The sequence below is a fragment of the Megalobrama amblycephala genome, linkage group LG24 (genome assembly GCF_018812025.1).
Source record: "Megalobrama amblycephala isolate DHTTF-2021 linkage group LG24, ASM1881202v1, whole genome shotgun sequence".
NCBI classification, from domain to species: Eukaryota; Metazoa; Chordata; class Actinopteri; order Cypriniformes; family Xenocyprididae; genus Megalobrama; species Megalobrama amblycephala.
Window position 1 is genome coordinate 12,499,987 of NC_063067.1, and position 27,928 is coordinate 12,527,914.

The window sequence follows — 27,928 nt, forward strand, 5'->3', positions numbered from 1 at the left end:
CAAGGCTACATTTATTTAATTAAAAATACAGTAAAAAACAGCAATATTGTGAAATATTATTACAATTTAAAATAACTGTGTACTATTTAAATATATTTGACAAAGTAATTTATTCCTGTGATGGCAAAGCTGAATTTTCAGCATCGTTACTCCAGTCTTCAGTGTCACATGATCCTTCAGAAATCATTCTAATATGCTGATTTGCTGCTCAATAAACATTTATGATTATTTTCAATGTTGAAAACAGTTGTGTACTTTTTTTTTCAGGATTCCTTGATGAATAGAAAGTTCAAAAGAACAGCGTTTATCTGAAATACAAAGCTTCTGTAGCATTATACACTACCGTTCAAAAGTTTGGGGTCAGTAAGAATTTTTATTTTTATTTTTTTGAAAAGAAATTAAAGAAATGAATACTTTTATTCAGCAAGGATGCATTAAATCAATCAAAAGTGGCAGTAAAGACATTTATAATGTTACAAAAGATTAGATTTCGGATAAACACTGTTCTTTTGAACTTTCTATTCATCAAATAATCCTGAAAAAAAATATTGTACACAAATATTTTGTACAATTGTACACATTAAATGTTTCTTGAGCAGCAGATCAGCATATTAGAATGATTTCTGAAGGATCATGTGACACTGAAGACTGGAGTAACGATGCTGAAAATTCAGCTTTGCATCAAAGGAATAAATCATTTTGTCAAATATATTTAAATAGTACACAGTTATTTTAAATTGTAATAATATTTCACAATATTACTGTTTTTTACTGTATTTTTAATTAAATAAATGTAGCCTTGGTGAGCAGACGAAACTTCTTTTAAAAACATTAAAAATCTTAGTGGTTCCAAACTTTTGGACTGTACTGTATATTAGTCAAGTTAATTTATTGGGGGTCAAAATGAGATGGTCTGATTTGGAAAGATGTTAAACTTCATACAGTATTGAATACCTAATGCACACTTCTTGCAATATAAAACTAAATAATTGTTTTGTGTTTGTATTCACTGTGCTAGTATCCTGACACTCCTTGGTAAAGCTACTGTTCAAGTATTGATAATCGGACACCATAATGTTGCAATATGCAGTTCTAATATAATTATGCTTGATTATGAGCAGACATATCAGAACTCATCACGTGTTGACTGGACAAGAGCAAAGAATTGTTAAAATGGTTAAATGTGCAAGTCTAAGAAAACAATTGTGCTAACTGAATCATTCAAATGATCTAGTAGTACACAAATAAACAATAACCTTATTCATATGCATTTGAACATGCAGACATTGTGATTATTATTTAGATACTATTCACCATTTCAGAATGAGAAAACAAACAATAAAGTAAAACAATCAGTGAAGGTTTAGGACTTTCTGTGCTGCTGTTTTAGCTACTGAATATGAAGTGGGAACATTCAGAATGGAATATTAAAATATTGCATGCTACACCATACTTCATACAGCTTTTTTTAAAATATAGTATATGAAAAAATAAAAGTACAGTATCTAAAAATATACTAGTATGCTAAAAAAAAAAAAAAAAACTGTGATATGGTACACAGTTTTCATATTGTTGCATGTTTTACATTAGAGAGATGTGTCTAGTTACAATCCCAGAAATAAATATGGTAATTTTGAAATGTTTAATATAACTTTGTGAGTAGTGCATACTGGTCAGATAATGCACAGTTTGGCAAATGTATAGCAAGTCATTTGAGTACCCTGCTGAACAATCCAGCATAAACCAGCATGGATTCTGTGTTGTTCCAGGCTGGTTTATGATGGTTTAAGCTGGTATAGTGCTGGTCATGCTGTTCTCAAGCAAAACTAAGCTGAAGTAGCTGGTCCACCAGCTGGGGACCAACATGCAAAATATTTCTAATGCTGGAGACCACTGACCAGCAATGCTGGATTTTTCAGCAAGGTATTCAATGCAGTCAGAAAAAAACTTTAGTAAACAATGCATAACCTACTGTATTCCTAGTAGGAGTAATAGGGTAGTTTGCCATTGTGAACATACCTACCCAATGTGCTAAAGCCGAGGATAGTCAATTGGTTGCATTACTGTATAAACTCAGAGCTGTGAGTCTGCTCCCAGTGTGTTCAGATCTTCTCGGGTATATTTCTCTCCCCCTGAGCGGAAGCCTGCCGAGATCTCGTCAAATGTTCGGCCTTTGGTCTCAGGAACTTTGAAGTAGGTGAAGACGAAGAATATCAGCAGGAGGACAGTGAAGATTATGAAAACATACGGGCCTGTCAGTTCCTATAAAGGGAACAAACAGTGAGTATTTGAACACACATGAGAATGACAAGAAAAGAACGAATACTACTGTGTTCGTGTTTCCATACCGCAACATACTGGAAGCACATTCCCACTAAGAAGTTGGCAAACCAGTTGGAGAAACCAGCGACAGCGATGGCAGAGGGCCTGGGGCCTTGACTGAAGAGTTCTGCCACAATGAACCATGGGATTGGGCCTGGTCCGATCTCGAAAAATGCCACAAAACTGAAGACGGCTACAATGCTGATGTACGACATCCATTTCACTTGTTCCTGGGAAGGATGATTACACCATCCAGTTTACACCCAAAACAGTAACAGAAATATAGTATATCAGTGTGATCATATACATACTGTTAGCGCCATAGCTATGGTCATGAGAACAGAAGACACAGCCATTCCCATCAGCCCAATAAGATGTAGTGATCTTCGGCCAGCTCGCTCTACTACGAACAGCTAAATCAGAGGGGAATGGAAGCATTTTCAACCAAAACACTATCACAGGTCTAAATAAAAGACAAATTCTTACTCTTGCTAACTCACCGACACAACTGTGAATGCTGTGTTCACAACTCCAGCACCAATGGTGGCATAGACCGGCTCAGACACCCCTGCTTTTTCAAATATATCAGTAGAGTAATAAAAAACCTGAAAAACACAATTACATTCAAATGCAAATCACTGTTTATGAAATGGCAGATACAGATGTACTCAATCAGAATATGTATTTTGCCACTGTATTTTAGAATTGTAAACAGTACAGTATTATTTGTATCATTGAATCCTATTATGTTCTTATGCTGTGAAGCCTATATTATTCTTGCCCTAAAAATAAAGAAAAGGTGGTTTACTTTGCATGGGAGCATTAATAGGTGCACCAATGGCCAACTAACCAGCTGTGTAATATATTATTATTTATTTATTTATTTATATTATTTGGAACAAATTAGCTAAAGATGAACAAATAAACATCTCACAAGTAATTTTCCATAAATTTTCTCTTGCCTGTGTTTGACACGGGCTTTATCCAACTTCTGGAGATCACCTTAAAACCCTTAATACATAACTATCCCTTAAATATATATTTAAGTTTGCCCAAAAAAATGGAACTATGTCACAATTTACCCTCATGTTATTCCAAACCTCTAAGTCTTTGGCTATGAATTGAGTGGTTTAATCCAAGTCTTGTGAAGAGACACAATCATTTTATATGAAGAACAGATTTAATAACCCTCTAACCCTTTAATAGTTCTAATATATATTTAAAAAATATATAAATAAAAATAAATAGGTTTTATTTACCTTTAAATCATAATAAAAAAAGAAATACCTGGTATTTCTAAAACAACAAGCAATTGAATTTGATGGAAAGGTGGATGGATGGATTGACAGATAAATACTGGATAAAGAAATAAACAGAAAAACGTACAGCATTGATACCAGAGAGCTGCTGGGAGAGCTGCAGCATGATGGCAATGAAGATGGGCTGGCGGTAGAGCGATGAGCGGAACAACTCAGGGATGGTGACCTTCTTCTCCCTCATCATCTGTCTGCTCTCCTCCCTCATCTCCTGCATGCCTGCATCCACATCATCAGTGCCACGCAGCTTCTTCAGCACTGTGGAGATGAGTTAAGTTAGGCTGACTGCAAAAACATCCAGTAAACATCTTAAAGGTGACCTATTATGCAAAATTCACTTTTACGTCTTGTTTGAACACTTATGTGTGTCCACAGTGTGTGTAAACAACCAGCCAATAATGGCAAAGAAAATCCACCCACTCCTTTTTTATAATCCCCATAAATCAGAAGCAGTGTCTGAAAATACGCTGTTCCAGATTTCCTCTTAAAGTAGGGACAAGCCCCACCCATGACTGGTGACAATCTGATCTATTAGCATAGAGAGAGCCGCACATAGTCCGCCATATTTATATCCTCGCTATAGACCTTATGTAGCCCCGCCCCTTTTCAGCGTTGCGCTCGTTGTCTTTTGACTTCCGGTTTGTATTTCCACAGCGATATTACGTTTATGAATGAACTGCTCGTTTTAAAATCTTCCCGATCTACTGACATTTGTTAAGACATCTGCTTTAAACATTACAATGCTCATGATAACTTTCATTAACTCTACAACAAGTAAATCCACTTAACCAACTAATTATTCTTTGACAGCGATGCCATAGAAATATACAGAGCTACCGCAAAACGGAAGTTCAAAGACAATTTCATAAAGATGGCGGCGCGCTTGTTTCTCTGGTAAATAAGGTCTATAGCACCTATTGATATAATGTCTGCGCCACATAAACATTACAAATGTTCTGTTTTTGGCTGTACCAATAAACATAAGAGTCTCCATAGACTACCGACATCTGAGCCACTGAGGACACAGTGGATTCATTTTATTTATGAAGGAAATATGCTGAAGAAATGAGGTAAAGTCTTATATGTTTGTGCAAATAATTTTACGCCGGACTACTTCGCAAACGAGGATCAGTTCAATGCTGGATTTGCACAAAAGTTGATTCTGAAAGATGGGTTGATACCAACATCCTACTACAGTTCCCACAAGAGCTCCTGTACAACAATTTATAGATGATCATTAGGGAACATGCTAATCTATAAGCATTCCGGTTCGAACACCAGCTGAACACAGCTACTGACAATTTCTGACATTTTGGCTGCGTGAGATTCTCCAGTTTTGTTGTTGCTGGAGTATCTGAAGCACGAGCTGTAAAGGCTCTGCCCTCTTCTGGAAAAGAGGCCGGAAGCAGCAGCTCATCTGCATTTAAAGGTACACATATGAAAACGGCGTGTTTTTGCTCACACCCAAATAGGGTTCATTTCAGACACATTCTGGGGATACTTGAGACTTACATTACATCTTGTAAAAAGGGTATAATAGATCCCCTTTAAGTGGTGCCTAAAAAACTCACCACTCTTGGCTTTGGCCTCCTCATTCTGGTTGATGAGGAGGTAGCGTGGGCTCTCGGGGCAAAAGGGCAGCAGGGCACACTGGAGTAAGGCTGGGATGAAAGTAAAGCCAAGTAGGAAGGGCCACATTGTTGAGGTCCCCATGATTTCTTTAATACCAAAGATCTATAGAAAAAAAAGAACAAAGAGATCCAATCTTAACAATCAGAAAGGCTTAATGATTGCAAGGTGGTCTCAAAACAAAGAAAACACTTTGATTAACCTGTGCCATGAGGATGCCAACGACAATGCCAAGCTGATGAAGTGTACCCAGTGCCCCACGTAATTCAGTTGGGGCGATTTCTCCTACATACATTGGTACAAAGCCAGTGGACAGGCCAGAGTAAAGGCCAACAATGAAGCGTCCAATAATAAGCATCTCCCAGGATTCAGCCAGCTTGGAAAAGCCCATTAAAGCAGCAGATATGAAGGCCAAAACATTAACCATGAGCATTGAGTTCCTCCTGTTAAAAGATTTGAAAGGGAAAGTTTAAAGACACACGAATCCAGAATACAGTGGAGGTTTGTAAAGTTCTGCATGGATAGTCAAATTACCTGCCAAAGCGGTTTACAAAGAGGCCCACTGAGAAGGAGCCGAAAATGCCACCTACAGAGAAAATGGCCACTGATACGGACCAGAGCGTAGTTAAAGTGGTTGATGGTATGTTTTCTGAATACCTGCCATACCACGTCTCATTGATGAAGTTCTCAATGATCTACAAGAGAGAAAAAAAAATTACTCCTTGGGTATGAGAATCATTAGAGAAAGTGTTCATTTAATATCTAAATGCAAAATTTTCTTAAAAACAAACAAAAAATTGTTTACACAAATAATTTAGGATTTTATGACTTTGCAACTTCAGTCAAGTCATTTGCTTCAGCAGTTCCACATTGCAGTCAGCAGAGGGAGCAGTGTTACTCCATACTGACTGCAGACTCAGAACAGATTGCATAAGAAGCTGCTTAATTAAGCTTGACCAATCATCAAACATAAACAAGCCATGGCGTATTATTGTGACTTAACAGTTTCTTCCTCAATAAATAAAAACAAGAAAGAATTGAAAACTTAAAAGAAAAACTATTCACTCATAACGCTGAATGCTGAACACTACCCTTCAAAAGTTTAGGGTCATTAAGATTTTTTAAAAAGAAATTTATAATTCTGTTTAGCAAGTATGCATTAAATTGACCAAAAGTGACAGTAAAACAAAAGTTAAGCAGCACACCATTTTCAACATTGACTTTTAAAGGATTTCTAAAGGATTATGTGATGCTGAAATTGGAGTAATGGCTGCTGAAAATTCAGCTTTGTCATGACATGAATACATTAAATTTTAAAATATATACAAAACTTAAATTGTAATAATATCTCATAACTGCTTTAATGTATTTTTGATTAAATAATTGGAGCCTTGGTGAGCATGCAAGTTCTTTAAAAAACATTTTAAAAATTCTTACTGACCCCAAACTTTTGAACGGTCAACAAATGCTCACCAACAATTTACTAATAATCTTAAGGTCCCCGGCAAAGTAATGATGACATCCTTACCGGCTCCTTGACTTTTGACTTTCTCTCTTTATCCCGTTAAAAGACTAATGTAACCTATGGCACATGATTTACACTCTATATATAGAGTTTTTTCCAGAATCCTATGCTGACGTGACCCATAAAGGGGTCAAGGTCATTTATTCATTCATTATTCGTGGTGCAAAAATTTAAAATATTTGTTGCAGAGTACAGACAAATCTTCATGAGCATAACAATAGCAATACAATGGGAATCTATTTGCCCCCTTTTGTACTTTACCTTTTATGGACAGTAAAAAAGGCATCAGACTGCCGTTATAAGAATCTCATCTGAAGAGTTTCAGCAGTACTTGTCTATTATTAGACCGCTCTGCACGTGTGAATCAGCATATTTTAATAGCCTATTCTAGAAGGAGGATTAAAACAGCATATAGTTTACAGCTAATCTAAAATGAAATGCATTACATAATGATGCTAACATACAAACATCAACAATACTAAAAAAATATATAGAAAAAATAGCTATATGTAGATATATAAGTGCTTATAGGGCAATTCATGTGTCATGTCTGTAGATACATGTCTAAGTGTTCACCTTCTGAGGGGCATTGATGACACCTGTGTTGTAGCCAAACTGCAAGGAGCCAATCACAGCGGTCCCAACAGCCAGCATCAGATTAAGCGTTAGCTGCTGTAAGGGAAGAGAAACAATATTTGAGTTAAACTATAAAGCAATATTTTAATATATTAACATATAACTGAATCCTTCTGATTCAACCTTTTATAGAACAATAAAGAGAATACTGCTGGTTAAGGCAAAATCTGAAAGTCCTATGTGGCAAATAATTGCTGATAAATAAATTTAAAGGTGCCCTAGAACTTTTTAAAAAAAGATGTAATATAAGTCTAAGGTGTCCCCTGAATGTGTTTCAGCTCAAAACTCAAGTTTCAGCTCAAAATACCCCATAGATTTTTTTTAATTCATTTTTTTAACTGCCTATTTTGGGGCATAATTAGAAATGAGCCGATTCAGAGTGTGTGGCCCTTTAATTCTCGTGCTCCACGCCCTAAGAGCTCGTGCTTGCCTTAAACAACATAAAAAAATTTCAAACAGCTAATATAATCCTCAAAATGGATCTTTACAAAGTGTTTGTCATGCAGCATGTCTATTCGCGTAAGTACAGTGTTTATTTTGATGTTTACATTGATTCTGAATGAGTTTGAGGCTATGCTCTGTGGCTAACGGCTAATGCTACACTGTTGGAGAGATTTATAAAGAATGAAGTTGTGTTTATGAATTATACAGACTGTAAGTGTTTAAAAATGAAAATAGCGACGGCTCTTGTCTCCGTGAATACAGTAAGAAACAATGGTAACTTTAACCACATTTAACAGTACATTAGCAACATGCTAACGAAACATTTAGAAAGACAATTTACAAGTATCACAAAAAATATCATGTTATCATGGATCATGTCAGTTATTATTGCTCCATCTGCCATTTTTTGCTATTGTCCTTGCTTGCTTACCTAGTCTGTTGATTCAGATGTGCACATCCAGACGTTCTGCCCTTGTCTAATGCCTTTCATAATGTTGGGAACATGGGCTGGCATATGCAAATATTGGGGGCGTACACCCCGACTGTTATGTAACTTTGTGAGCTTGATTAGACATTTTATGCAGTGGAGCTGAAAGGTGTACACTCAATGTGCAGTTTCTATGGAATTTTTCACTCAGTATCTAATACAATAGTCAGTTACACTTTATTTTACAGTACATGTACTTACAGTATACTTACCCAAGGAAGTACTGGTAATATAAGGTAACTACATGGGTTAGGCTTTGCTTTAGGTTTAAAGGGGGAAAAAACATGATCTGTTGCAATGTTTTGAAGTTGTTGTTTTTTTTAAACCACCATATGAACAATGGTTCAATTTATTCCACAGAACTGTGACTATAAGTAACATGTAAGATGCTGAATGAGGGAAACCCTGTTGATTATCAAGTATGATCCTATTACAGATCTGGCAGCACCTGAACCAACTCACGCACACATACCATGACTACTCCATCCTCTTATTCCAATCCACTCAAACGGCCACAGGCTTTTACATAACATGCTCAACAGGCCTTTAAAGACAAAAACTTTATCTTGAGCACTAGCACATAGAGTCAGATTAACTATACAAAACACTGATGTGATTTTATACATGCTCTTTCTAAGCATTCTTTCCCAGCATATCACTAATCTATATTCAGAGCCATATTTGATATCAACTAGAGCAAAACTCTTATATTTGTGTACTAAACCAGCTAAATATGTCATACATACAATATGAAAACATCCATTGACGTTACTGGAATAATGTTTGTTCATAACTATCAGAGAACCTTGCCAGAACGTTGCCAGGTTAGCTGAGTAAAAGCCAAACCCACAAACTAGCCTATAAATTTTGAGAATAACCTAAATATTATTCTGGGAATCCAAACGTCTGCCCATCAACACAGTTATTCTCAAGCGTAAGACGGTTACATCACTAGCCTTTTAATAGTGTTTTAATCTGGAGTCCTGCTCACTGCAAACAAAGAAGTTAAGTGTTGTGGCAGGTTCACGGTGGGCCAGGTGCGCCCCCTGCCTGCCATGGTCTGTACTGCTCTGACTCAAACGTGTGTTTACATCTAACACTTAAACCTTATTAAATATTATATATCCACAGGTTAATACATGCAGTTAATTGCAGTTAGCGTAAAAAATGCGCAAAACAAATCAATTATTGTGCATTTTTCTGCATATTTACTGGTTAACGTAAACCTCAGGTACTTAGGAAAAGCTTAACATTCCAGATTAAATGAACATACAGAAAAAATAATAACCAATACAATGTCCACTGAGCCACTGAAGCAAAGGGGTTTAGACTTAAAAGGTTTCCTTTTTCCTTAAGTCTTGCTCAATAAGAGCACTGCTCTCTTATTAACACACAATTATTAAACCAAATTTCATGGTTATACAAAAATTAGTCAGTTATAAATAACATATGCATATCCATTAATCAAGTGCAAAGTAGTGACAGCTTTTGTATGTTTTTTTCTGAGATTGTATGAAATAATGGAATTAATATGCCATATGTTACAAATTAATTTGACTGTAAATTTCAACATGCCAAACTTCCTAATGGACCTTCTAGGTCTAAAAGCAGGTGTCTAATGAAAAAGACAAGTGTCTCAAAATAGCAGATTTTCTCTTATTTTGTAAATATGCTGTAAATACTAATAATGCAAAGCATTGTGTCTATTTTTCCTAAGTGGCCTTAACTAACCCTGCAGCTGTCTAGTTCTCCTGTTCAGAAGAGGATGTGATCATCTTAATGTTTAGCTTTCTTCTTTCATCACTTTACTTCCTGGCGAACAACATAAATCAAATTTATGTCAATGTAAAACAAAGAGTTGATATAATGAATCTGTTTCTCCTCTAAACATCTCAGTAATGCTGTGGTCATTAGAAGGTTTTACCACATATTTTCAATACTTAAGGATTTAGACCTCATGACATGAGACCTTTGTTGCTGGAGACAAAAATAGGGTTTGGGCAAAAGAAAGAAACATGGTTCAGTTTAACAGTGACAAATTTGTCGCACAATTTTATTTTGTCTAGGTACAATATAAACCATAACTCAAAAATATAAATAATAGTTTGGTTCGTCAAAATGAAGTGTGCTTTCATATTAGAATCACTCTAAATGTTTGTTTTAAGGCATTGAAACAGATAAAACTCTCTCCCATCTAGTTCCTCAGGCTTTACTGGCAAACTTTCGAAACGGTATGGCTAACTTATATGACAAAATTAGGTAAAGCACAACATTTATAATTAAAAGTATACCGTTAAATTATCACTATTCTAGATTTATAAGGCAGGCAATATTACCTTACCTTTTTATCAGACTCCATAGTGGCGGGTTAAAACAAGTTTTTAAAATGTTATAGAATATTATTTTCTTCTTTTCGTTGTGGTGGAAAACCGCAGTCCTAAAATCCACTTAAAAAAGCATATTACATTCGGCGCGAAAATATCATTTAATATCCACAACGTATCATCCCATTTGTCATTTTGAAAGAAGCCTATATTAGTCGATCTGATATTGTCATTTAGTCTGTCAGGTGCGTTCAGAGAACTGCCATCAGTGCTGTAAAGCGCTTAATATAAATTCTCGAACGCAGGCTCTGATTGGCTGTTGCTTGGTTACCTCTGAAAGTGTGGCGATGTGTACACAAGCATGTATGGAAATGGGCGCCCCGATTGGCTGCACGTATTCAATGGAGTGACGTAAATGCGTCGACTTTTCGTTGTAATCTGGACAATCCTGAGAGCGTGTTTCTAGATTTACTGCAAGAATGAACACATGCTTTATATATTTAAAATGCATATAAAAAAGAGAAAAAGGTAGAATCTTAGTCAGACTAATAGTTATAACTTGAGCATCCACATGATAAATGTTTTAGCGTAATAGGTTAAATGTATAGCCTATATATAGGCTATATTGAACAATCAATGGCAAGAAATTACTTAAATCTTGATGTTGACAAAAAGGAAATGCTTAATTTTTATATCATTTTCATTTTATACATTTTTAAATCTATAATTTAAAAAACGTATTTTGATCTGACCTTTTGTCAGAGAGAAATATTCAGCTTTCTATAATAAAAATTAAATAATTATATATTTCAATTCATGAATAGGTTTGATAATCTGGTAGTGCTGGTACTTTGTCATTGTTATTTTATCCTGACACCATATCCTTAGCCTTTGTTCATCACAGTAGGAAAGAGTCCGGCAAAATTCTATGCAAAAAACAAACAAACTTCTCTTTCATTGTCTTATAATAGGAAAAGATTTTTTCCTTTTTCCTCAAAAAGAAAGGAAAGTTTCTGTTGACTTTGGTTCCTCAGGATTACATAAATGCTCTTTGATAGGCATTGTACACAATAAAAAACGATGGATCAAAGACAGGGTGGGATGTTTGGTGGGTGTCTGTAGGTTGGTATTGTTCAGTAAATCAAAGATATGTCATGGCTTATTCACTCCCTCAAATGTCATTTTCTTTTGTGAATTGTAAGCGATTTGTCCAGATTGATTGTTTACAATTAGGAGAAAATAAATCAGTGATTCTAAGATTCATTTAATACAGAAGAAAGTCGTGGTCCACACATGACAGAGCTGGTGAGAGTTTGAATCAGCTGTACTGTCTGCAGTCCATTCATACTTATCTCTAGTCTATTTCTGTATAGGAGACTTATCAATGAAAGCATTATTGTTTGCATGGCTATAATTGCCAACACCTCTGACTTGACAGCAGTGAATCTGTGAAGGATGAAATGAAAAGGTCATCCATTCATAAATGCAAAGGGAATGTACTTCAAACTATTGCAGAATTCAAAGACATGGTTCTAACTCTATAATGTTGTGCATTTACTAAAATAAGACCTCAAATGCATTACATAATTTATGATAAAAAGTAAAAATAAATAAATAAAAGGTGCTCTTGTGTAATCTAAAATGTGTTATGTGGTAACATCTACATAAACTGTTTTTATCGTTATAATTATAATTTTATTATCTTAACTAAATGGAGTGGCTTTAAGTCAAAACAGTGCTATTAATATCAACCTGACTACATAAGGTTACACACCAACAAAAGTCATTTTTAGAGGGTCAGGTCAGGAAGAATTAAGGTCTTAAGGTAACAATTACAGTGTAGTGTTAATGGTTGCCATGACATTTTCCTGTGAAGGATGAGTTAAGGACATGACATCATATGACCTCTTGAGCTGAAACATGGCCGGTGCACCAGTCTCTCTGATTCACCTTCACATGACTGGACATTTAATCCTGTCTCAGCTTTATGAGTGTTAATTTGCACGAGTTTCTCACCTGAGCACAACAATCACAATAGCATTGTCCAATCATATGACTGTGTCACGTTTGAGATTGGCTTTAAAACAATTAAATACTACAAAACAGCAAGTAGGCTAAATTGGATTTAAGAGACTTTATAGGGCTTTTCACGCTATGCTTAACCCAAGGTAAAATTTAGTTTTTAAAATTTAGGTTGCTAGGCAGGCAAGCCTCTGTTTTGGATGCCTCTATGACAGGCCTCTCGTTTTACCTCATGGAGGATCCAGAGATGCTCTTTCTGACAAATCAGACATGGTTTCATTAGACTGCAGTGGGCAGCCTGATAAGAAAGGCCACAATGCCAGCATCTATTGGTTGGAATTTTAGGGCATTGACTGAATGCATGCTACAAGTTCTGACAGTAAGAGCAATATACAGTGGGCCTACTCTTAGTTTTATCATAAACCTTGACAGGTTCCCGAAACCAATCAGTACAGTGGCAGTGGTTCGGCATGACTGATGAGCTACCCGTGACTCTTGTGGGGGCAGTTGTGGCCTAATGGTTATAGAGTCAGACTTGTAAGCCGAAGGTGATGGTTCAAGTCTCAGTACCGGCAGGAAATGTAGGACATTTGAATGAACTGCGCTCTCTTCCCCAATCTCTCCCCGGGTGCCACAGCAAAAATGGCTGCTCACTGCTCCGGGTGTGTGTTCAGTGTTTGTGTCCCCACTTGGATGGATGAAATGCCATACTTGGCTACACCCAAGTATTACATTTGCCGCAAGTCGACTTGCGCAGTACGCGTAACCAGACAGTTGACGGTAGTCATTGACTTCCATAGTACGAAAAAAATACTACGGAAGTCAATGGCTACCATCAACCCACGTAGAAGGCAACGTTCTCAGGACCTTGCGCAACATTGCCTAAAGTTCTCAAAAGGTGACGAAAATTCTGAACCTTTAAAGAACATTCAGGACGTTCCTAAAACATCCTCTTTTGGTAATGAAAGAGCAGCAGTTCAAGGTTCCTTATATGACTTTAGGGGGACGTTCCATTTTGGTTATTTTATGGTCAAAAAAGAACGTTACAAGGAGGACATTTGGGACATTAACAGAACGTTCCTACACGGTCCTCTGTTGGTCATTTAATAACGTTCCCGATATGGGTTTAGGGGGACGTTCTATTTTGGTTATATGGTCACGCGAGAACGTTACAAAGAGGACATTTGGGATGTTAACAGAACGTCCTATAGTAATAGTCCCCTAAACATTCCCAAAACGTCCTGAATGTTCCCTGAAGGTCCACCAAATAACGTCCCCCAACTCCACATCGTGACCGTCTCTGAACGTTCTGAGAACGTTACTATTACTAGGTGACAGGTTACCCCGCTAGAAAGTTTACGTTCCCAGAACATTCTCAGAACGTCCCCACTGGTGTTAAGGACGTTGTCTAGTAACGTTCCCAGTACGTTCAGAGACGGTCACGATGTGGAGTTCTTTTAAGGGTTGTGTAAGGGTTGTGTGTAGTTGTTGATGCAGTGCTACAGCAGTTATATTAGTTCATGCATCTGCTAATGACTTACTGCAAGAGATTTGCATTTTAAAGAAAAGTTTTCAAAATAACAAGCCAAGAAATACCTGTAAAGAGCTTTTTTTTTTTTGTTAATTTTTGTTTGAACAGCCACTTTTGTTAGTCAATTTTTTTGACAAGTGCAGCAGGGACGTTCTGAGAACATTTCCAAATAAAATATGGTTCCCTAAACGTTCAGAGAGCATCCTGAATGTTCTGTGAAGGTCCACCAAATAACGTCCCCCAAACCTTAAAAGAACTCCACATCTAGACAACGTCCTTAACACCAATGTTCTGAGAATGTTCTGGGAACGTAAAATTTCTAGCGGGGCTGTGCCTTTAAGGGATTGTTCTATTTTATAATTTTGCAAACATTATGGGAATGTTACTTTTGTTACTTTTTGATAAAGTTATTAAAGACCAAATTAACTAACCGTTTTAAACGTGAAAATATAAAGACCTTACAATATAAAAATGTGAAGAGTATTTTCATATTGTACGATCTTGCAACTCATGTTTTAAATACAGATGATATTTCAGTTTCAAAGAGCCCTTAGTTTGAAACATTGATCTGATATGGTTAGACACATGCACAGGTTTTGGGTCAGTCAGTTCACAAAGTTCAAACGAAGACAGTCATTGTCTGAGAAAGGCTTGACCAATCTGATCAAGCAAGCGTCCACACTACCCTCTCTTTGTGTCCTCATCTCGGTCATTTTCATTATGCGCACTGGCACTGTCATTGAGGCTCATGGCACTCAATGAAAGACCACCTTCTTGTGGATTAAATGGAAACTTTTACACTAACAATGATGGAACATTATGACTCAGGCTAATGGAGAGGCCCATTCCAACTATATTGGCGAGGAGCCTTGTGTTCCCCCATGGGTAGTGCTGTACTCTCTTTTTCAAGTGGTCCAATTAGAGACATGTCCCGTCTGCCTTTAGAAATCTGGAAAAAATCAGATAATGAGCTCTTTACAAAGCATTCACTCAAAGCCTGTGGACAACAAAGCACCAAAAGCCCCTGTTCAATAGGCAGAAATCCCACTTCTGCCACAACTTTGTATATCTGTCTTGGTGGCCTGGATCAGCTGCAAGGGCCTAATAGTAAGTCTAAAATGAAAGTGCTTCTTGTGTTGGACTTTAAACTGAAGGATTTGGATTAGGGTTAAAAAATCATTAATCCTTTTGAATATAGGATTACAGTAAATATCATATTAGTAGACTCTTATAAATGAACTGCATCATGCAAAAGTTGTAACTAAACACAGTTTTAATAAAGTAATCTATTAATGGAGTTTTATATGTAAGTATATATACAAATAAACTACCAAGTGCATCAAAAAGTAAAATAAATAATGTAAAAAATATTGTACAATTTTAGCAATGTTTCAGATGCACATTTGACATTTTGGTCACAACTCTTTGATTGAGTCCACTGGGAAGAGCAATACAAATCATTCCACAAAAGACATATCATGAGTTTGAATTGAAGGAGTATAATTTTCTGTGAACTAAGAGTAGTCTATAGTTGAATATACTGTATGACATTTAAGTCATTAATGTATAAATTCAATGTATGCAATATTTCTGATTAGGAACAGGTTGACTAAAAGCACTTAAAGACAAACTTAAAGGGAGAGGAAGCAGTGCATTTTTGTTGCATAATTGAAACATGTTAAGTAAAAGTTCTTCCTTCTGTTTTTTCTCTCCTCTGGGTGGGACTGATTTGACGGCGGAAGTACGCAACAAGGGACAAATTACGTCTCCCCATCTATTGTTACAGATGGAGTCTCTCCGGAATAGCCACTGAGCTTCAGTCTCTTATTTATGAGGAATAATATTTTGTACAAGAACCCTGCTGAGGGTAGGGAATGGAGAACAAAGCGACAAAATAACTGGACTCAGAGATGCCAGGACTCCCCACGAGCCTGGGGAATAACTGGTGACAACAAGGCAATGTTGTTCTTCCTCTCGGTAAGCACAAATGCAAAAATAAACTCTGTCATTCACATTATAATAGACTAAACAAGTCTTCCTATGACCAATTTAGTCACAACAAAAAGACAGTGTTTATCAAAATGTTTAGGACCAATAAAGTAATGATTCTTATGAGATGAGTTGTGTAATGCTGACCTCTAGTGAACTAGAATGTGTAACTGCTAAGAAATGTTTTTGAGTGAGTAGTCATTAGAGATTTGTAAAAGTTCAAAATTTCCTTCTTCTTTTCATTGCAAAATAAACCTGCGGTCTTTGAATATAGACTCAATTCTCAGGTTTTAAATAGCTTAAATAGATGAGTATTTATAGAAATCAAGTACTGGGTCATAAGAGCCGATTGTAATTTCCATTTTTTCCCCACTTGAACGGTAATCACATTGCTGCTTTGAAATCTTCTAAAACAGAACTTCCCTTTTTGTGCAATAATGCAAAAGTAATTTTTTCTGCTTTGCATCTCTGTACTTTTTATACTTCTGAATTTGTCAATGTTTCTTGTGTAACCAAAGCCACTGACCCAAAACCAAAATAATTTGTGCTTTGTTTTGAGAGTACACTCATTGAATGTTTCATCATTGAATTTGTTTCCTCACAACAAAACTTTTTTGCAGATTCCAGTGAAAACATTAAAGGAGACATTGTACATGACATTTTTAATATATATATATATTGTGTAATATGTATATATTGTAAATTTAAACGTGTTTAAAGTTACCATCGGTTATTACTGTATTCACGGAGACAAGAGCCGTCACTATTTTCATTTTTAAACACTTGCAGTCTGTATAATTCATAAACACAACCTCATTCTTTATAAATCTCTCCAACAGTGTAGCATTAGCCGTTAGCCACGGAGCATAGCCTCAAACTCATTCAGAATCAAATGTAAACATCAAAATAAACACTGTACTTACACGATTAGACATGCTGCATGACGAACACTTTGTAAAGATCCATTTTGAGGGTTATATTAGCTGTTTGAACTTTTTTTATGTTGTTTAAGGCAAGCGCGAGCTCCGTGGGTGTGGAGCACGAAATTTAAAGGGCCACACACCCTGAATCGGCTCATTTCTAATTGTGCCCCAAAATAGGCAGTTAAAAAAAAATGGATTAAAAAAATATCTATGGGGTATTTTGAGCTGAAACTTCATAGACACATTCAGGGGACACCTTAGACTTATGTTACATCTTTTAAAAAAAGTTCTAGGGCACCTTTAATTAAAAATACAATAAAAACAGTAATATTGTGAAATATTATTACAATTTAAAATGACTTTTCTATTTGAAAATATTTTAAAATGTAATTTATTCTTGTGTTGGCAAAGCTGAATTTTCAGCATCATTACTCCAGTCTTCAGTGTCACATGATCCTTCAGAAATCATTCTAATATGTCAATTTGCTGCTCAAGAAACATTTATTGTTTACAACTGTACAAAATATTTGTGTACAATATTTTTTTTTAAGGATTCTTTGTTGAATAGAAAGCTCAAAAGAACAGTGTTTATTTGAAATCTAATCTTTTGTAACATTATAAATGTCTTTACTGTCACTTTTGATTGATTTAATGCATCCTTGCTGAATAAAAGTATTAATTTATTTAATTTATTTTCAAAAAAATAAATAAAAAATTCTTACTGACCCCAAATTTTGAACGGTAGTGTATATATTTTACAATTTGAAAATGCTGTTCAAAGTAGTTTTAGAGAGCGTTTAAAGCTTAAGCCATTCAATGTAATTAAATTTAAACTGATGAAAAAAAAACTGTTAAATACCACTTTTTTCTATAAAATAGGCAGTATTTCAATAATGGCAGATGCTTCCACAAAAACAAGTTGAGTTTCTTACATAGTCATTAAATTAATAATTATTTAACACACACACGTACACACATTAATCTTTATCATGAAATTCAATACATTTTATTTATACTTTCATGATGGACAGTAAAACCATGATGTCACATCGACTACCCAAATACTTGGAGTGTTTGACCAATAAGATTTCAGCAGAGGCAGACAATGTGAAATGACGTTGGCTGCTAACCACACATTGTATAGAAACATCTGAGGAAAGGGGTGTTGCAGTATATACTGTATGTATATGGTGGTTATCTGTTGGAAGCTGCTTCGACAAACTTAAAAGAATCACAGACAGCACATCTACCTCAAATTGATGAGTGTGGAGATGTCTCATCTGTCTCACACAAATATTTACAAGATTTTGGTAAGATTGCAGTTTGTGTTCTGTTAACTATAGGGCGTCGAAAACAAAAGCAAATGTAGTGCAGTATCACTGGGTTACAATGCCAAAACAAGATATACGGGTTTGGCAACTTACCTATATAATTAAACATGTAGCCTTTTTGTAAATCTACTAAAAGTAAAATACCTGCTAAATTGTATTGTTGTGTTTTAGCATTAATTATTAGAAGGCTTATAGCCTATAACATGAAAAGGTTTATTAGGTTTATCAGATGTTCTGCAGTGTGATAACTGGAATTCTACAAAAAAAACAAAAAACAAAAAAACTCCTAACTATATTGATTTATGTTCACTTATTTAATTGTAAAATATTTTCAATAAGGAACAAATTGAGTGCACCAAGAAATGCATATGTCTGAGCATAATTCCTTAGAACAGAATTTTCAACAGCTGTATGTGAATTTAAATCACATGACTTCTGAACTTCTAGGAATTAAGACTATTTGAAATGTAAAATTTTGACAGGAACCTATTTTGTTCTGTCTCTCTGTATTATTCTATGCAATAGCAATAGGCTACCAGTGGAGTGCAGTGCTGTTCTGAAATGAGGATTTTTTCAGGTTTAATAAACATAACACTTACAACAAGAAAACAACAACAGCATCCAAAACAGTTATAAAAAAGTAATTTAAAAAAAAGTAATTTAAAATGTAGCTACAAAACAATGAGTTGATGACTGCTGCAACAGTAGACTACTCTATTACATTTCAATACAGCTAATTGGTAGTAAGAACATTTGCAAGATGTACTGTAGGTGGATGAGTAGAATGAATATATCTACATATTCTTTACTTTTTTTCTTGAATATTACAGTTCTTGTTGGTGTCCTCCTTGATGGCTTTGCAAGCGGAATACTCTGGTGAGCTGCCTAATTTTCCTTTCACTAATTTCAACATATATCGGTGAAATGAGTATACAAGATTTATGATAGATTTATTGTATGTTTTCATTATATATTAAGCAGTCAGTGTAGCAATCAGTGTGGAGATAATCATCAGTAAAATCACTTGTGGCTCTCACAAAAGTTCATTATAATGCAAAGCATTAGTATACTCACAATCATATGAGCAATGTATGGCCTATATTTTTTCTTCTCTCTTTCTTTTTTTACACAGGGCATCACAGTTTGATTATATATGTGACATTTGCTCCTAGACATGGACATTTGCCAAAATACTCATCATATGGCATGCTTGATGATTTCCGAGTATTTACTTATGACAGCACCTCTGATGTTTTTTCACATCCCTTCGGCCAATTGGAATCTCTTTCTACTGTCTGGAGAGATCTTAGGGATTGCACAAACTTCAAAACTGGCTATTTCAACCTGTTTTCTAGAAATGCAAATTTAACCCTGGGACTGAAAGGTAGGCTTCGATATCTTATTTTGGTCCTACAACTCCACTAACTATAAAACAAAATATATGAAATATTAATAATAAATCATATAACATTATACAGTTTGACTAACATGATTTTATGTTCTAAAATGTGTATTGTATTAATTAATTATTCGTTAATTAAATAATAAGCAATTTTACTAATTTTTTGTCTTTATTTATTTTGTAGTAATAATAAAATTACAAAAAATAATGATTAAAACAAAGAAAACAAATATAGCACATAAATGTATACTGAAAAAGGATTTTCACACTATATACAGTAACCATCACTTGTTTATCCATGAAACAAAGGACCTCCAAAATAGTAGTTGGGTTTGTTTCCAGAAATAAAATGAAATAACTGTGTTTTGGCTCACAGTATATTGAGGAGTTATGAAGCTAGAAGCCCAGTGGTTTCCAATTTATTGAGTATTAGCAGATATATCAGCTTCTGAACACAGAGCTGTAGATTTACAAACCCGATTCCAAAAAAGTTGGGACACTGTACAAATTGTGAATAAAAACAGAATGCAATGATGTGGAAGTTTCAAATTTCAATATTTTATTCAGAATACAACATAGATGACATATCAAATGTTTAAACTGAGAAAATGTATCATTTTAAGGGAAAAATAAGTTGATTTTAAATTTCATGGCATCAACACATCTCAAAAAAGTTGGGACAAGGCCATGTTTACCACTGTGTGGCATCCCCTCTCAGTCTGCAAATGTCTGGGGACTGAGGAGACAAGTTGCTCAAGTTTAGGAATAGGAATGTTGTCCCATTCTTGTCTAATACAGGCTTCTAGTTTCTCAACTGTCTTAGGTCTTCTTTGTCGCATCTTCCTCTTTATGATGTGCCAAATGTTTTCTATGGGTGAAAGATCTGGACTGCAGGCTGGCCATTTCAGTACCCGGATCCTTCTTCTACGCAGCCATGGTGTTGTAATTGATGCAGTATGTGGTCTGGCATTGTCATGTTGGAAAATGCAAGGTCTTCCCTGAAAGAGACGACGTCTGGATGGGAGCATATGTTGTTCTAGAACTTGGATATACCTTTCAGCATTGATGGTGCCTTTCCAGATGTGTAAGCTGCCCATGCCACACGCACTCATGCAACCCCATACCATCAGAGATGCAGGCTTCTGAACTGAGTGCTGATAACAACTTGGGTTGTCCTTGTCCTCTTTAGTCCGGATGACATGGCGTCCCAGTTTTCCAAAAAGAACTTCAAATTTTGATTAGTCTGACCACAGAACAGTTTTCCACTTTGCCACAGTCCATTTTAAATGAGCGTTGGCCCAGAGAAAACGCCTGCGCTTCTGGATCATGTTTAGATATGGCTTCTTTTTTGACCTATAGAGCCGGCAACGGCGAATGGCACGGTGGATTGTGTTCACCGACAATGTTTTCTGGAAGTATTCCTGAGCCCATGTTGTGATTTCCATTACAGTAGCATTCCTGTATGTGATGCAGTGCCGTCTAAGGGCCCGAAGATCACGGGCATCCAGTATGGTTTTCCGGCCTTGACCCTTACGCACAGAGATTGTTCCAGATTCTCTGAATCTTTGGATGATATTATGCACTGTAGATGATGATAACTTCAAACTCTTTGCAATTTTTCTCTGAGAAACTCCTTTCTGATATTGCTCAACTATTTTTCACTGCAGCATTGGGGGAATTGGTGATCCTCTGCCCATCTTGACTTCTGAGAGACACTGCCACTCTGAGAGGCTCTTTTTATACTCAATCATGTTGCCAATTGACCTAATAAGTTGCAAATTAGTCCTCCAGCTGTTCCTTATATGTACATTTAACTTTTCCGGCCTCTTATTGCTACCTGTCCCAACTTTTTTGGAATGTGTAGCTCTCATGAAATCCAAAATGACCCAATATTGGCATGACATTTCAAAATGTCTCACTTTCAACATTTGATATGTTATCTATATTCTATTGTGAATAAAATATAAGTTTATGAGATTTGTAAATTATTGCATTCCTTTTTTATTCACAATTTGTACAGTGTCCCAGCTTTTTTGGAATCGGGTAATTTTGTAATAACTGCAAACATTTCATTAATCTGGGACAGTGGTAATCAGCACTAGAGAGTTACTGCTTTCACAATCACAGTAGTTTTTGTTTGCCATTTTAATAGAGAACTGGTGTCAATATTCTACAGTACTGCAGCGAGTCAGCTCTCCATTATAGTGTATAGTGTTATATTGCGCAGTAGGAATGAAAACTTTCTAAAATGGTTCCAATTCTAATTAAATGATGATTTTGTATTTTCAGGCCCACTCATACAGTTAATGTATGGCTGTCAGCTGAGAGATAATGGAACATCAAGTGGACTGTATCATTTTTCAGTCAATGGAGAGTATAGTCTCTCTATGGACATGGACAGCCCTCAATGGCACTCATATTTGCCACAAGATTTGGACATTAAGAACATTCTAGACAGGTTTGAGCTCTGGAATCACAATAATCTCATATACATTCATCGTGATTGTGTTCCTCGACTCAAGAAGTTCTACAAACACAGTAGAACAATACTTGACCAGCAAGGCAAGTGTGTTTGTTTAAATGTATCCAGTGTTGTTCATATGTATTCTGGCATCCAACAAGGTTATATCCATGTTGCTAAACCAGTTTTAACAAGAACATATTGTGCTCAGCTTGTTGTATTTTTAGTTTATCTTGCTGATTGAGTTTGTTTTGTCTGCGCTTACAGTTCGCCCTGAAGCTGTGATCAGGCACCAGCGCGCTGGTGCTCTCAACTGTGTGGTGACAGGGTTTTACCCCAAAGATATCACTGTGGAGTGGATAGTTGATGGACAGGAAGCCTTAGATGGGATATCAACAGGCCTCCTGCCAAATCATGACCAAACATACCAGATTCAGATGACAATTTTGTTATCTGACACTACACACAACTACTCCTGTCAAATAAAGCACAGCAGTCTTCAAGAACCGATGGTCCTTACATGGGGTAAGAATAGATCGTTCCTTTATAAAACACTGTTTTTAAAAAATCTCTATTTTAAATAAAGTAATCAGTTGCACTTTATTTTACAGTTCAAGTGTACTTGAAGTGTACTTGCCTAAGAAAGTAGTGGGCAATACAAGGTTAGGTTTAGGGTTAAGTTCAAGGTTGGTACCTAGTTATTACCAAGTTATTATTATAATAAGTACATAGTATGTGCATGCAGACTGTAAAATAAAGTGCTACCAAGTAATCAAGCAGCTCATTATGACATGATTGATATCAATATGACTTTCTTTCTGTTGCTTTCCCTCATAAACAGATGCTTCCTCAAGTATGATGGATGAAAACAAACTGCATATTGGTTTAATTGCTGGACTTGTTGCAGTGTTTATACTAATAATATTTCTAGTGTGTATTACATTGAAGCGTGTAATTTGGAAAAAAAATATGTATTTGTAATATAATTGTACATTTTATTTAAATTATATTTTTTTATATTATTATATATTATTTTCTTAACTTTACAGCCTGGTTTCACAGACGACTTAGATCAAGCCAGGATTAATCCTTAGTTCAATTAGGACATTTAAAGGTGCAGTGCACAAATTTTAGGAGGATCTATTGACAGAAATGCAATATAATGTACATAACTGTGTTTTCAGTGGTGTATAAAGACCTTACATAATGAACCGTTATGTTTTTATTACCTTAGAATGAGCCTTTTTCTACTGTATCTACACCGCGGGTCCCCTTACATGTTAAAGGATTAGTTCACTTTCAAATTAAAATTTCCTGATAATTTACTTACCCCCATGTCATCCAAGATGTTCATGTCTTTCTTTTTTCAGTCGAAAAGAAATTAAGGTTTTTGATGAAAACATTCCAAGATTTTTCTCCATATAGTGGACTTCAATGGAGCCCAAACGGTTGAAGTTCAAAATTACAGTTTACAGTGATCCCAGACGAGAAATAAGGGTCTTATCTAGAGAAACCATTGCTCATTTTCTAAAAAAAAAATTGAAAATTATATAGGTTTTAACCATAAATGCTCATCTTGAACTAGCTATCTTCTTCTTCTCTATTAGAATTCCAGCAGTGTAGACACTACTAAGTGGATTACTGCCCTCCACAGGTCAAAGTTTAAACTAAATTGTCATATACAATATGCTAGTTCAATAGTATTTAACAATTAGTTCAAACTTTAACCTGTGGAGGGCAGTAATACACTTAGCACTGTCTACACTGCCGGAATTCTAATAGAGAAGAAGAAGAGAGCTAGTTCAAGATGAGCATTATTGTTAAAACATATATAAGTTATGTTTTTGTATAGTTTTTTAGAAAATGAGTGATGGTTTCTCTAGATAAGACCCTTATTCCTCGTCTGGGATCATGTAGAACAATTTGAAGCTGCAGTGAAACTGACATTTTGACCTTCAACCGTTTGGAGGCCATTGAAGTCCACTAAATGGAGAAAAATCCTGAAATGTTTTCATCAAAAACCTTAATTTCTTTTTGACTGAAGAAAGAAGGACATGAACATCTTGGATGACATGATGGGGGTGAGTAAATTATCAGAAAATTTTCATTTGAAAGTGAACTAATCCTTTCACCATTTTGCACCGACATGTTTCTACAGTAACCCTAAACGGACAAACTGTCATTTACGGACAAACTGCTGTACAGATCGCGTATCATCACTATGTTGTTCTTCTTCTTCATCGTTGGTGTTTTTAGAGGCAGTTTGCATCGTCACTACATTGAATACACACAAAGAATAAGAAAAAGTAGTAGTAGTCGTCAGGTTTATTAGAAGCAGAGACCTTTCTTTGATAGAAGTAAGAAGAAACCTCATCGCTTGACTGGTTACTCTCTTCTGTCTCAGACGGCATCTTTGTCCTGTGTCAGCCACCGTAGCTTCTCTATGTGCTTCGAAAGGGAGGGGCGAGCGGTGGACTGAGCAATCCGCAACCTCACCGCTAGATGCCGCTAAAATTTACACACTGTACCTTTAAAAGGTTAGTTCACCCAAAATGAAAATGTCATTAATTACTCACCCTCATGATGTTCCACACCCATAAGACCTTTTCTTCAGAACACAAATTAAGATATTTTTGTTGAAATCCGATGGCTCCGTGAGGCCTCCATAGTCAGCAATGACATTTCCTCTCTCAAGATCCATTAATGTACTAAAAACATAGTTAAATCAGTTCATGTGAGTACAGTGGTTCAATATTATTAATATACGAGAATATTTTTGGTGCACCAAAAAAAACCGACTTATTTAGTGATGGCCGATTTCAAAACACTGCTTCAGGAAGCTTCGGAGCATAATGAATCAGCATGTCGAATCAGCGGTTCGGAGCGCTGATTCATAACACTCTGAAGCACCAAAATATTCTCGTCGCTTTATAATATTAATATTGAACCACTGTACTCACATGAACTGATTTAAATATGTTTTTAGTACTTTAATGGATCTTGAGAGAGGAAATGTCATTGCTGGATATGCAGGCCTCACATTGGATTTCAACAAAAATATCTTAATTTGTGTTCCGAAGATTAACAAAGGTCTTACGGGTGTGGAACGACATGAGGGTGAGTAATAAATGACATTATTTTAATTTTTGGGTGAACTAACCCTTTAAGTAGCTTTTATAAATGTGCCTTATAAATGTGGTTTGCATCTGGAGACAAAACAACAACACTGACTTATTTTAAGATATGTCAGTGCAAGTTGCTTTCAGTTAAAACAGCTCAAACACACATTTTAGTCTGGGATTAGGCTTGCCTTGTCTGTGAAACTGGCGGTATAAGTCACTGTCAACCTTATGGCTACTTAACGCAATTTTCTAACAAATCTGCTATAAAAAATACATTTATGTAATAATCTTTATATTTATTTCTATTTAGACATTTTTATTTTTATTTTCTAATTTATTATATGGTTTTGTTATAGTATATTGATTGTCATTGTATGTTATGAGATTAATGTTATTAGTCTTTACATTTCCGTTACATTTATTTGACTTTTGAAGGCATTAACTAGAATTATTTTAAATTTTACATGCAAATAATTGATTTTACATAATTTTCTGTTTTGAGACAAATTAGCTTAAGATTTAATCTAAGATTTATAATACATTTTTCAATACTTTATGTTTTATTAAAGTATCTTTTGTCCCTGACTGGATTACACAGCAAAGCATGTCGAATTAGTTTGTTCCATTAACTGCAGTGTCACTACTCTTGCACATTAGAGAGCATGAAAGGGTTTGGATCATGTGATTTGAGATCATCTGGGATAGAAAAGTGAACATCAACTGATGTGTGACACTAAGCACTGATCATGTTTCAATCAAAGACCACTCAGACTACAGCCACAGAATTGAACCAGATTGCATGGAAATATTATGATAACAAACTGGGCTGGGAGTCATTTGAGAGCTACAAAGAAAGCACATGCAGTCCCATCTAATAATCTGATTAACCCTCAAGCACCACTTCCATCCAGACCACTTCAGCACTCTCAACACAGATGAAAAGGGAAACCCTGCCCAAATCAGCTTCTCTGCTGAGTTAAAAACACTACAACTGACCAACAGTGTCTGTGGAAAAATCAGTTTATACTTTTATGCATCAGTTTTGAGTATATGGACACTTAAGTAATTAATGTGTTAATAGGAAAGATAAACAAGGAAAATGTTTCACAAAAGAAGTGTGTTAGGTTTAAAAATAAATAAAAAATCATTCTTAAAAATATGTTATCCTGCAGAAAATAAGTAGAATATGTAGGTTTATATGCTATACAAATCAATAGCACATACATGGTAGAAATGTTTTGTGCAAACAGTTTTGAATCAAAACAGTGTTCATAACTTCATTAGCTTAGAATGAAAATGTCGGGATGCTGAAAATGAGACTTACCTGTTTGCTGCTATCACTCTGCCTCACCAAGCTGGTGGTCTCACTAGGTTTGGCCTCGTCCGTGGCGGTCATGCTGACGAGAGAAAGACAGAATCAGAAGCACAGAATGAGAAGCAGCTGTCTGCTCCTCCTGCAGAAAAAGGGAAAACACAAGCCACTACCCACATCTCATTCATCACATATGAAAACACCCCAGTTACATGCTTCTCATCACCTGACGCTCCATTCAGCAACTGAGCAAATATCCATATCATCAGCTTTTGACCACCATTTTAACAAGTCACACTGGAAAAGCTCACTGATTGTTCAGACTCACATTACAGATTATTAATATACACATAAAGCAATCAAAACACCAGTAGGTTCAATAGTGGCTTATTCTGATCACAGATTTCCACAAACAAAATTCTCTCTATGTACACTACCATTCAAAATGTTTATGTTTTCTTTTGCATCATGTCAACATGTGAGTGTCAACCAAAAACATTATATTTTATATACAATTTATCATACAGTATATTACAAATAATATTCTATAATATTTCTAGATAATAGTTTATATATAGGCTAAAATGTTATTTTAAATATGAAAATATACAAGGCAACCATCATACAGTATTTGGGGGTGGTCTAAAAAAAGGTTGGAAAACCCCCAGCTGAATGTAAACAAACCCAGTTATACCCAGTATAAATATATAATTGCAGGCCATCCTCACACTGAAATAAACTTGCAATAGCAGTTTAAAAGGGACATGTACAGTATAATTTCTGAAAAAAGGGTCTTAATTTTAAATAAATTTTAAACTTTAATGTGCGCATACATGCTTGTACTGTGCTGTACTGGGATGTGAATTTTCAATGACTCGCCAGTAGATGGCAACAGTGAAACGCTAAGGTTGAAATGTCTCTGTTGTATTTATCTCCGTCGCACATTTACAACAGCTTTCAACAGGTAAATTCTACTCAGTGTATATCTGCATTAATCCAATGTTATTCTAAAGAAGTAGAGCAAATACCTCAGGGATATTCCTGTACTTATCATTAATATTTCATAGACAAAGTCTTGCATAATGGATCATATTGACAGTAATTGCTCGTGGTGTCATGTAAACATTGAGTATGACCTCTGAACCTTTGCTG

The 27,928-nt window shown here is 35.6% G+C and overlaps 2 protein-coding genes across 9 annotated transcripts in view; one reads left to right on the forward strand and one right to left on the reverse strand.

Annotated features, from left to right (window-relative positions):
- Positions 1 to 802: 802 nt before the first annotated feature.
- On the reverse strand, positions 803 to 26,875 carry slc2a1a (solute carrier family 2 member 1a). 2 transcript variants are annotated; one of them, XM_048177467.1, is made up of 10 exons: positions 26,789 to 26,875; positions 7,369 to 7,464; positions 5,802 to 5,962; positions 5,470 to 5,710; positions 5,210 to 5,372; positions 3,709 to 3,896; positions 2,823 to 2,927; positions 2,634 to 2,735; positions 2,349 to 2,552; positions 803 to 2,262 (listed from the first exon to the last, which is right to left on the reverse strand). In XM_048177467.1, exons 1-10 carry the CDS (start codon positions 26,858 to 26,860, stop codon positions 2,074 to 2,076), a joined length of 1,521 nt encoding a protein of 506 aa, XP_048033424.1. In that variant the 5' UTR covers positions 26,861 to 26,875; the 3' UTR covers positions 803 to 2,073. The 2 variants fall into 2 exon arrangements, with proteins under 2 accessions (XP_048033424.1, XP_048033426.1); XM_048177469.1 differs by lacking the exon at positions 26,789 to 26,875 and adding an exon at positions 10,701 to 10,967.
- phc2a (polyhomeotic homolog 2a (Drosophila)) overlaps positions 22,610 to 27,928 on the forward strand; it is a 54,009-nt gene continuing 48,690 nt past the window's right edge. For 3 of the 7 annotated variants that reach the window (XM_048177458.1, XM_048177463.1, XM_048177464.1), the window contains exon 1: positions 24,396 to 24,879. The gene's annotated coding sequence lies outside the window, so the exon portion shown is untranslated. Of the gene's footprint in view, positions 22,868 to 24,395; positions 24,880 to 26,192; positions 27,741 to 27,928 lie in introns of those variants that run through there. The other 4 variants (XM_048177460.1, XM_048177462.1, XM_048177459.1 and 1 more) reach the window with 3 other exon arrangements.

Bases quoted from the DNA above. Each gene is read 5' to 3' on its own strand.
- slc2a1a (XM_048177467.1), bottom strand. From the start codon at position 26,860: ATGACCGCCACGGACGAGGCCAAACCTAGTGAGACCACCAGCTTGGTG. The intron at 5,711-5,801 runs GTAATTTGACTA...ATCTTTTAACAG, and splicing joins TTTGTAAACCGCTTTGGCAG to GAGGAACTCAATGCTCATGG. The intron at 2,553-2,633 runs GTATGTATATGA...CATCCTTCCCAG, and splicing joins CCATAGCTATGGCGCTAACA to GAACAAGTGAAATGGATGTC.